Source organism: Liolophura sinensis, chromosome 12, assembly GCF_032854445.1.
Source record: "Liolophura sinensis isolate JHLJ2023 chromosome 12, CUHK_Ljap_v2, whole genome shotgun sequence".
NCBI classification, from domain to species: domain Eukaryota; kingdom Metazoa; phylum Mollusca; class Polyplacophora; order Chitonida; family Chitonidae; genus Liolophura; species Liolophura sinensis.
In genome coordinates this window covers 22,155,354-22,167,522 of record NC_088306.1, presented here as the reverse complement: position 1 = coordinate 22,167,522, position 12,169 = coordinate 22,155,354, and the positions used below count along the sequence as shown (strand labels likewise).

At 35.6% G+C, this 12,169-nt stretch overlaps 1 protein-coding gene across 1 annotated transcript in view; it reads right to left on the bottom strand.

Moving 5' to 3' along the window:
- LOC135479385 (uncharacterized) overlaps positions 1-12,169 on the bottom strand; it is a 62,462-nt gene that overhangs the window by 29,555 nt on the left and 20,738 nt on the right. Inside the window, 3 exon segments of the mRNA XM_064759211.1 lie at positions 3,450-3,497; positions 6,118-6,347; positions 7,474-7,593. Of these exon segments, the coding sequence (XP_064615281.1) occupies positions 3,450-3,497; positions 6,118-6,347; positions 7,474-7,593 (398 nt within the window).

The following is a 12,169-nucleotide window of genomic DNA, read 5'->3' as shown; positions in this document are numbered from 1 at the left end:
AAACTTTTACGATACGCATGTATGTTATTGATCATGATAATTTGTATCTCTCTACAAATTCTGTTTTAATGCTGTCCACTGATTAATCAGTCTTTCCAAAAACTAAGCATTAATTTTTGGTAGGTTATTTTAAGTTTGTTTTTTTTTTTTCGGTAGGCTATTTTAGCAATTTGTTTTTTGGTCGGCTATTTTAACAGTTTGTTTTCAGTAGGTTTTTTTAACAGTTTGTTTTTTGGTAGGCTATTTTAACAGTTTTTTTAAGGCTATTTTAACAGTTTGCTTGTTTTTTTTGTAGGCTATTTTAACAGTTTGTTTGTTTTTTTTGTAGGCTATTTTAACAGTTTGTTTGTTTTTTTTGTAGGCTATTTTAACAGTTTAAGATGAATATTGTGAATAATGTGCATAATGAATATGTTCTTCCCCAAGCTAACATGTGAGAAGGTCTGGCAGCAACCTGTGGATGGTCCTCAGTTTCCTAAGGACTTTGCTAATTTTTCTCCCACCATAGTGCTTGTTGTTGCAGTATAAGTGAAATACCCTTGAGTATGTAATAAAACACAAATCAAACAAATAAATAAATAAATAAAAGTAAAACCTGCTGATTTAGACCATACTGAATTATCAAAAGATGTGACCATTTCATGTGTGTGTTTACACATTACATGTTATACACAAACACCCGGCGGGTGTATTCCCAAAGTTCCATAGCATTGTTGTTTACTCTATTATCTAATGCCAGATCCGCCCATCAAAATTGGCCAGCTTGACATTCAGATAATGGTACATGTGTATTGACACTACAGTTGTCTGGAGTTTATGGTAGTTGAACTGGCACACACTCTCTCACAGACACACTTGGCACACACAGATGAGCACACTTCACACGCACACACAAGCACACTTCACATGAGCACACTTCACACAGACAATTCATACATACAAGCACACATATAAACCTTCTTTTCAAAACCTTCCTACATGTGACCAACTTGTATATTTTGATATATTTTTGGTTACATAAACAGTATTCCAGCACTTAAATGTAAACCTTTTGATTTACTTGCAAATACAAGTTGATTCACATGTGTAAAGGTTGAAAAATTCGGATATCCACCACAAATTCCCATGAATTTAGACTATAACAATCACCATGTGTAAGTTGTTAGGCTACAAAAGCAGATTTGATTACACAGCTTAACAGCATAAAAACGTCATAAGTATATAAAATTTACAATTTAACAATTTTCCCTTTGAAATGCCATACTTTATTTTAATGAGAATGAAACCAAGAACTTTTTGCTGTAAGGTAAAAATGAATTACTGTTATTTAAGAAAACTAACAGACAAATCTTTACTGGTCTTTGCCTTAATCCATAAGCAAGACATGATCACAGAAAAAATCACGAGTAAATGTTTACAAAAAAAATTAATATTTTAAGCATGATATTACTTGTTGAGATCTTATCAGTATACTGAAGTATATTTGTTATTGATATAACACACACCCGTTCACGCTATCTCTGACATGCCTTGTGTTAAGATCAATCAGACCATGATGTTTCCATACTGTAGTTTTACTGCACTGAAAATCAAATGGGATTAACATGGATTTTGATCCCAAAAGTATAAATTTATAAACATATGCTGGACATTTTCAAGGGGTGGACATTTCCCATCCATGAATGTTTCCACTATTATGCCACATATGAAAAAAATATTGAAGCCTTAGTAAAATAATAAAACTACATGTATACAGAATTCCAATAAATTTGACAAAGAAAAAAAAAATGAGTCTGAATTAATGGAACAATTCAAAAATGGCCCATCACAGAACTATAACTGTGCATAATTCAGAATTTAGCTGCAGGAGTTTTCCTCATCGACAAAGCAAATTTTGTAACAGCAACTTGAAATAGTGTGGTATCCAAAAGACCATGATGGTTAGAAACGTTCATGTTTCTTATGTATAGGCATCATCTATAGTACACCTAAAATGTCTTTGTAGAAAAGTGACATTTTCAAGTTATATACAGTTCTGGTACCAGCTCTCTCATTCTCCAAAAAAAGAAAATATTTAACATCTGCACATACATGTAGATGCTGGATTGCAGATGGAAGTGCAAATAAATGTGCTATTGTGAAATAAGATAATGACCAACAACTACACATGGGACATACTTTCTGTGATGATTTCACTTAGCACCAGAATGTTTAAAACCCTATGTTTTCAATTCATGAACTATAAGAAAACAACATGTGTGGAAGGATTTAAAATTTTCCAATATTGAAAAAACAGAGAAGAAGGAACACAGCCTGAGTTTGAACTGAAACGGAAACGCGTACTTGATCCTGACAATTTTTGTTTGGAGGAGGTTATAGACAAGCACTCGAGTAAACAAGTAAGTACTGTTGTTTAGGTCTAGATATCAACCCATAACCAGGACATAGTATATTCTTAACGTACTCTTTTAAGATGTATTGTAACTATGATAGAACAAGCCATGTACTGCCACATGTAATGAGTGATGAATGATGAAGCTGTGACTAATGAACAAACCTTCACCAAAAGCAGGGGCTGCTTTACTGTCCATCCCTCAAGTCAAGTCACTTGTCTTACAAAAAGAAACTTGAAAATTTGAAAGTTTCATCAGAAAATCAGTTGAAAGCACGATCAGAACATCAGGAAGTAGGTCAGATATTCAAATCTTGAGACATCCATCAACCCAAATGACACCGCTTTGAAATCACAGGCATTGATATGAATGAATGTGGACTACATGTATATGTAAGTTTCTAGTGCCTACACGTGCAAACAAATCTTCATTTAAACACTCTATAATTATTGACTGTTCAAAACATTAAATTATTGACAAATCTCCTTGAGCTCCCCATAACATCAGGAATAATCTCCATCTGATAAAAAACCAAGGTAGTACATTTATGTACATATATACACAAAGACATCTGCATCTGCACAGTATAATGTCCAGCGTAAGAGACTACAATGTAACTCTGTTAGTTCACAAAAATTTTCGAAGCAATCTTTACTGTACTAGAGCAGATCACTATAAATCCAGTGGCCTAAATTTGTATTCATATCTGTGTGCATGAAGGAATGCCTGTATTTGTGTCTGTGTACATGAAGGAATGTCTGTATCCATGTCTCTGTACATGAAGGAATGCCTGTAATTATCTCTATGTACATGTACGAATCCCTTTATTCATGTCTCTGTATATAAACGAATCCCTTTATTCATGTATTTGTACATGAACGAATCCCTGTATTCATGTCTTTGTACATGAACGAATGCCTGTATTTGTGTCTGTACTTTAAGGAGGTATACACAGAGGGATGGACAAATTTCCCGGTCACCAGGTCTAGTAGAGAAGCATGCAATGATTGGTCATGCGGATAATGCAGGTAAAAAACCAAGAGAAAATGTGAATACCTGCTGGAACTTTCATTTGTGACACGCCGGGCAGGGCGAGGTAGTCGCCTTCGGAGAAAAACAGGGGATTGAAATGACATAACTGCTGAGCGTACCTTGTACTTTTATACCCCATTTTGGCCACTTTCATTTTCAAGTATACATGTATACTACATTTTGGTTCTTAAGACAAAAAATGGCTGAAGAATATGATTTGAGTTCAAAGCCATATGATTGGTTTAAGGCTGCAGGAAGATAGAACAGTTTTGGCTGGCACTTAATGACAAGAAACTTTTAAAAATGACACAGAAATTCTAAATAAAATGACAGGATGGAAACTTCTGAACATTTGGACTCCATTTCAATGTTCTTTGATGAGCAACCTGGTTAGTTCTCAAGTTGGTTGAGCATATACAATATACCACGGACTTGTCACAATCAATTTCACATACAAACTGAAATGACCAAATATTCTGAAAACTGAAAACTTATAGAAACGACTGAAAAACTGAAATAAACTTTCTTAAGTCACTTGGTCCGATACAAAGGATTTTTACTTTAAAACACTGAGGAAGGTAACAAGTGTCATTATGAATACTAAAGGTCTTTACATTACACTAGAATTATCACACATAAAGTGTGTGAAGATTCAGAATTCTCAAAACAACAGGAATTAGCGCAAACAAATTGAGAGCCGACCATACAGATTCCTATCAGGAGTTCAGAACAAGATGCACATCTGCAAAGACACCATCAATCGTGTCAGAACCATTGATAGCCAGAATTAAAACCTTGAATTCTGTTTAAACGTACTGTTAACAAGTTGTTATTGATTGAATTGTTAAAATGACCCAAGACCCTACAGACCTGACTGAGTTTGTATTTATGTATTTCTACCCTACAATAATAAATTTTATCATCATCATCACGGCACATTCTTCTTGAGCTTACTCTAATTCCTCAACCTTTTCGCACATGAAAGAGCAACTTTCCATGCAAATTTACACATACATGAATTTATTTTGGAGACAAAACTACATTGGTTGGATTTGCCAGTCTCAGGGCTTCTCAAAGAGTATAATTTCATCAGTCAAAACAGGATAATGTCTTCAGAATATGCTTGAATAAACACCTTGCAAACATGCCAAAAGGTTGAAGAATGACAGTACATGTATGTTTTTGTAAACAGTTTAAGATCACGATATATGTGGAAGTATTCACTATCCCTTGAAATGAAAGAAAAGTGAACAAATATATGGTTTTGATCGTACAAAAGCACTGCAAGACCACTCCAGGTTTAACATGGATTGATTTCTCCTTTTTTTGTCCTTTGTAAAGAACAAAAAAATACTTGCATTAGAATGATAGTTTTCACCTGTTGACTTCTGATTTCCATACATATTTTGCTTTCTCAATTGAAAGTTACCACAAAATTTTGAATGTTTTTTTGTTCTTTGATTTCTTGTTGATTTGGTTTTTTTTTAATTAAACTCTGGCAAAAAATTAACAAAGTTGTCCCAGAAAAACTTGCTAGCTGATCGATATTATACAACTGATCATCTACCAGCAGCTTAAATACATTACACAAAAAGGTCCACATACTTCAGAGCAAAACAATTCCCAGAAGGTGCTTCACAACATGTCACCTTATCTTTTGTTAAATGTAACAAAATGTTTCTTGAGGTGTGACAAAATGCCTAAATTTAAAAATTGAAATTACAAATGCATTTTACATGTGTAATGAAATGAAAAGAATGAAACTAAAACATGGTACACCCATCACAGCAAATAACAGATGAGAAATTCAACTGAAATCAAAACTTAAGAGCACCATCTAAGATAAGCACACTCTAGAACATCTGCAAAAACTGCCACAGATAAAATGAAACAATGAAAGATTTCAGCTGAAGAATGGACAAAGCAGTTCAAAGGCCATTCCAGTAGAGCGATGGACATCCCAACGGAGCCAAACAGACGATACAGCTGGTTGTGGGACACAAACGAAAGCAAGAAGAACAGCCAATAACAAGCCCACGACTCACCATAAACAACTAACAAACTTGGGGATGATAAACAAGGAGATGACAAAAAAAACAAAAAAAAAAACATAACATGGTTCAAGACAGAACACTCCCACTGACTAATTTCCAAAGACAGAGCTTACGAAAACTAAAACTAAAGTTGTGAAAGTGGGGACAAATTTTTAACAAGTGATCCACTCTGTTTAATAATAACTTGATCACAAATACGTCTGTAGTTTTAATAACAGCATCTCCACAGCTTTTTAATACAGACAATTTAATAGTTTCACACTCGCTGACCTTACACCATATGCAAGAACGAAAATCAGTGCATATTTTGCACCTTTAAAACTGCATTAAATTCAGTGATGGTCATTATAACCACATGAATCCAATGGATTCCCGCTTAGTCAATGTTTTACCGCTACAACAACTACAGCAACAGAAATTGATCTCACAACTGATTGGAAAAACCTTGCATTTTGTGATCAAGTTACCAAAGACATCCCAACAAAAGTCAATATTGTATTAGTAATGTAGGTACTTCAGAGTCACTAAAGCAAACCAAACTCCATAACACATATGGGTTAACAAGAGGGAATGGCATTTATATCGCCACATAACACACAGATAGAGATAAATACATGGAGGCTAAACTCCGCACGTACTTGTTCTCCAGTTTCTTCTTTGGCTGGGTTGGAGTTTGAGCTGGGGTGGTTCCCCGAGCGTTCGTCTGGGTGGCCGCAAGGGCTGCTCTTGAAGGGGAGGAGCCAGGGCCTGTTGGTGTCACTACAGTCTCTTTTTCGGAAGCATTGTTGTTTTCCTGTCGCCTGGCCTCTGCTTCTCGTCGCATCTGCTCTTTCTTCTGTTCAAGCACCCTTTGCTGTTCTTCCTGAATCTATTCAATGAAACAGTTGCAGAGACTGGTTAACCAATTCATTAAATTAAAGAATGATTCGAGTGTAAAACGCCACAATGCCCTTGTTTTAGCGCTATTTTGGTGATCCACTTGAATGAACCTTCTGTGATTGATGCCTTATTGTAACGCACCTCCAATACTTGCAAAAGCTGTACCAGCCCAATGGCAAAACATTCCTGAGGAGATGGTAATACTGTATTTATTTATTTATTTATTTGATTGGTGTTTTACGCCGTACTCAAGAATATTTCACTTATACGACGGCGGCCAGCATTATGGTGGGTGGAAACCGGGCAGAGCCCAGGGGAAACCCACGACCATCCGCAGGTTGCTGGCAGACCTTCCCACTTACGGGGTAATACTGTAATTCTTCTGCCTTTTCACAAGTCGGCCAGGTGTTTATTCAAGTATATTCTGAAGGCATTATTCTCTGTTGACTGAAAAAATTATTCTCGTTGTAAAGCCCTGAAACTGGCCTATCAAACCCATGAAGTTTTGTCTCAAAAATTAAATTAAACATGTGCATAAACTGCACTGAAATGTGCTATTTCATATGCAAAATGGTTGAGGAATTAGAGCACTCGATGAAAATCTAGAGCTGAAAACAGTACATAAACCTTCTTTCTTCAGGAGTTTGAAGAAATCCCATCTTTCACTCATCATTCATTCATTTATTTCATAAGGGATAATGCTGTGGTCAAGTACATGTATGTCAGGAATATTTCTAGCTAAAGGAATTCTGAGTGCTTCATGAAAACCACTGTCCTATAACAAATAACTATCACATAATGCAAGCACATATATTTTCACCTGCAAGGTGAGCTCAAATACACGTTATTTTGCACAATGGTGTGTAATGCTAATATTGTGTATTACCAGTATTAAATAATTCCTAAAATCTGATGGCAGTTGTATTAGCTGAACTTTGTTTATTTGTTTTCTGGTAGTACAACACTCAAACATTATTCTGTTCAATTCACATAGTAATGTTTACGCATTAATGCTATATCTATAGCGCTGCCTTACTGAAAAGCCATGCCAAAGACACCAGAGAGCCGTGCTCTGAGGTGACTTGGAGATGTAGACAGGCTTCCTAATGCCATACCTTGAGGGTAGCCCGTCGCCTTTCATCCCGCTCTTGTTCGTCCTGCTGTTGTTGTTGCATCCGAATTTGTTCTGCCACTTTCTTACGCCGTTCATAGTCAGCCTTTTGCCGTTGAAGCTCCTATATCCACAAGAGTGAAAAAAAAACTTACAAAATGGTACAACATATGCATTAAGCATCAAAGCTAACTGGAACAAGACTGAAAACTATTAGGTAATAACATCATCAGGGCCCAGTTATTCAAAACTGTTTTAAGACTCAATACCACATTTAACCAAACAAGTCTTTGTACCTGGCCCTAGCAAAACTGTGTAACAGTGTGTTAAATATGAACTAAATCTGCTGTTGTTGTACTTTGACTTTGGACAACTGAGTGCTGAGTCTGGCAAAAAATTTAAAGTATGACTTAATACTACTATTAACTAATACACCTTCGAACAACTGGGCCCAGAAGAACAGAATACCATGCAAAAGAAGCAAGGAAGTACCCCATACAGCATGAAAAGAAAAAAATCATCTTCAAAAATTGTGTTGGTTCTTACTGATATTGAGGAGTCATTTAAACCTGACCTAAATTTAAATTCTTCATATAATTTGTGTGTAAAGAGGGAGGTTCGAACTTATTGAAGCTTTAGCACAATACAAGCAAAAATCTAAATCACAGAAAGAAGGGCCGGGGGGAGAACTCCGAAGAAAACAGAAAATTTTATTATTAACAATGCTGAAGTATAAGAAATATACCAAAGGTACAACAATCCGGTAAACTAAAAAAAATGTCTGTACAGATCTATATGAATGCTTTTCTGAAAACTGGTAATTAACTGAAAAATCATGCTAGAAATATATAGAACAGTGTTTACCATATAAATATATCAAGACGGTGCACACACAGGGTGAAATATATAAACTTTCTATATGCATGTTTTGTTAGTCACTACTGGAACAACTTCCTTGCATTTATAATTACTACACTATTAAAATTAAACTCTATATTGTAATTAATCATTTCCTGATTTCACTTGCATCTAGCGTTGTAATATTTTGTTTTAAACATAAATGTGACAGCTCTTCTTGATATTATCTAACTGACACCTCCACATGTGCCAGCAGTTAAAAGCCCTGAATAACCCTGAACTGGCAGACTTTGCAACAAAATATCTTGTCAGTAGAACAAAATATCAGGAATGAAGTCTCTCCTGTCACAGTATATTGCTGCCAGAGTTATTCTTTCACAGTGTGTAGCAGAAAACCTGTCTTCTTCCAGAAATTAACCACACAGGTCTTTCTATTATATAGATAGTGAAGCAAGATGGTATTTAAGCAAGTTAGTCGTGTTCCTGTATCCACAGAAAGCCTTCAGTTTCTACAAGTGAAGACCTACATGTACAAAGTGCATCATCAGGGGAGTTTTCAGGAGAAGTAGGAATACACTTATGATGTCTACAATAAGCACCAGGGCATTTCCTGTAGACAACAGATTAATATGAGCAAGTGTTCCCAAAACCAATATTATGTGACAGAACTATAAAAAAAAAAATAGCGCATGGTCACCAAAATTATGCCTTCCCGATGTTGTTGAAGTGCTATTTGAATTTGGACTTTCTACGGGTGTGATACTATAAAAAAAATTTTCACTGGTGTCAGAAGCGGGATTTTTTGGAACATATCCGAAAGGAAGCAAAAGTAAAAAACATGAGAGGGTGGAAAGCCCACAATATCTGATGCTCCATAGATGTCAACAAAATGTTATTTGAACTGGTGTCAGAAGTGGGATTTGCGATGACCACCCTCCCTCCACCTCTTAAAAAAAAAAAAGGTTTGTAAGGGTCCAAATGGGTACTACTATGCAATGCAGTAACTGTCTAAAGTAGAATGAAAGTGCGGAATTCCAATAAACACATTATAACATCTGCAAACGCTTATAATCATTCTGTTAACAGAAATGCATGTAACTGCACTTTTAAAGCACTTACAACAATGACTGTCTTACAACCATGTCGACAACAGGACAGTAACCACATTATACTTAAATCAAAGCACTACAATTACATTATAAAGAATAGATGTAAACAATCATTTGCTACTTCAACGAAAACTGTCAATCTGTACCTACACTCAATGCGACACAAAATTAATGCAGCGAAGGCGGTGTGGCAGTATAACGCATCATTTGAGGCAGTTAAGATGTAACCAAACTTGCTGTCCTTGCAATATTAAACTGGCATGCCAAACTGGGCACAAGCTTTTCTTTGGGAGTCTTGCATAAGGCAAATGTAACCACACAAAACATGCAGATATCTTTCAAACCAGTGAGGCACTCACGTGTGGCATACGCTTCTGAAATAAAGTATAGAATTACTTAGCACCTGGCCAATCAGTGGTCAGCACTTCAATCATGTGAACAGAACCAAAAATCATGGAGAATGGACTGCAGTGTACATATGCGTATGAGCCAATCAATTATTTGCATTCATACCTTCCGGGCACTGTGCATCAACCAATTAAACACTATGCAAAATTTGTGATAAACTAATGTAGCCAACACTGTTTAACAGCCACCTTACATTAAATAATGATCTTTTTTTTTAATAAACATATTAAATTTAATGTCACTCTCACTGCACAGAGCTTTTCATAAATGACTCCAGATTACACACAGCTTAGGTTCTTTTACATGAGGAAAACATCATTTTCAACTAAATTAACCACATCTCAACTATTAAACCATATTAGTCTGATTGATTGTGAACGAAAACATCCCATGCTTTACAATAGTGATGTGTGTATGATAAATCCATCAATCATAGTTTTGTGACAAGTAAATGAGCTGAGTGTTGTCCTTCGTGTAAGCAGGCATGCATTTCATAAGTGGTTACATTTACCCATACTACTCACACTTAGATGGGGGATCATTCTGTACAACAAAACTGCCTAAAAACCAAACTGGAATGCTTATAAAAACACACGCCACGTGGATGGGGAGAAGCATTCTTTAAACTTATGTTTAGGAGATAATATTCTTTCACCAGTTCATGGTAGTAATCAATACAGTATTAAGCAACAGCAGATGGTCAAATTCAGCAAATTCAGAAAATCTACTTCCACATATTATACCAACATTCTTACAGTACATGTACGTGTAAATCTTAGATTAAGTAAAAGCTCAAAAATCAGTCAAATGCAGTCATTTTCCAAGAGATACTTCTACAGGGCACCTAATTCCATTCAGAAGTGAAAGTGCATATTTCCTATTTCACTTAAGCTGTCACTTTCATTTTCATATAGTCCCCTTTTCCCCTACCCTGAATAAAAAAAACATCTACCTGTATAATTTGATTGAGGACTTAATGCCTTACTGAGCTTACTCTTAATGTATGCGTGCCGTTATTGCCTTATTAAGGGTGCATGAAAGCATGGCAGTGAATCAAATGGGGAAGGATTCAAAAGCAGGGTTTGTACAAGTTATTGATTTCAAATTTCCAGGCTTTTTTAGAAAAAAGAAATCACATTTTCCAGGCTACTTGGAATAAATATTCTCTGCTTATACAAGTTTCTAGCAAAGAGTAATGATCTCACTATTTGAACACATCAGTGCATCATGCAAGCTCCAGGCTGCTGGAAAATAAATTCTTCCCAGTGGAACTGCCAACTGCAAAAAACACTACATTTTTTTTAAGGCCCTGTACAAACTCTAAGAATGCGTTGATTTCACGTGATTCTTTTTATCCTAGTCCTGCTTAATGAGTCATGGTGCTCGGGCTGTGTAAGTTTCTGCTATTTAGGCATTTACTTGAACAGCTGGGGAATCAAAAAGGGAGGCAAAAATGACAAAATGAGTCCAGATTTCACTGGTTGTCTGCAAACTACATGTATTTACCAACACTCTTTGTTGTTGCTCCAACATTAATATCTCAATGGTTTAGTTTTTCATATTCTAGAAAACACCAGATGCTCATGCCTCTACTGTTGAAACACTCAAATAGAAAGATTATAGTCCTGATGTTATTTTATGTTATCCTCACCCACATGAACCCATACAGAGCATATGAAATGAAATGTATTTACAGCTTCTTTAAGAAATGACCTTTTAATATGCTCTAGCCAAAAACTGGGAAATTTTCCAAACAAAAGGATACCAAAGAGAAAACACCACACAGAAAGTTAATAAGTTAACACGAGTCTGGGAGGATATTTTTGGAGCGATGTACATGTAATTGGTATGTATATAAACATGAATATTCATAATACCATTCAAAAGTTCAAGCCAAAGCACAGCATATGGGAGGCTACAAGTCGGGGGTCATAATATGCCGAAGTCACACAAAGTATTCCAACTATGATATATCAGATGGGGGGAAAAAAACAATAACAAAATTCTGGAAAGAGCAATGATTTAGCAAGAAGGTAATGTATGATGGCATAATACAGCAATTTTAAAAACTGGATATGGGTATATACATTATGAAAGAATAAAAAAACAAATAAGCCTTTTCTCAACTTTCTACTTCTTTGTTTTCTGACTCCAGTTTTGAACAAGTCGTTCTTATCAATAATGTCAAGAAATGGAGCCAAGGAACAGTACGTCAGTCTTTATATATGGGAATGTTTCCAGGAAGTAAATGGTCAGTCTTTATATATATATATATATATATATATATGCGTGTGTATTCCTGCATCATGGAAATTTATGTCTTCT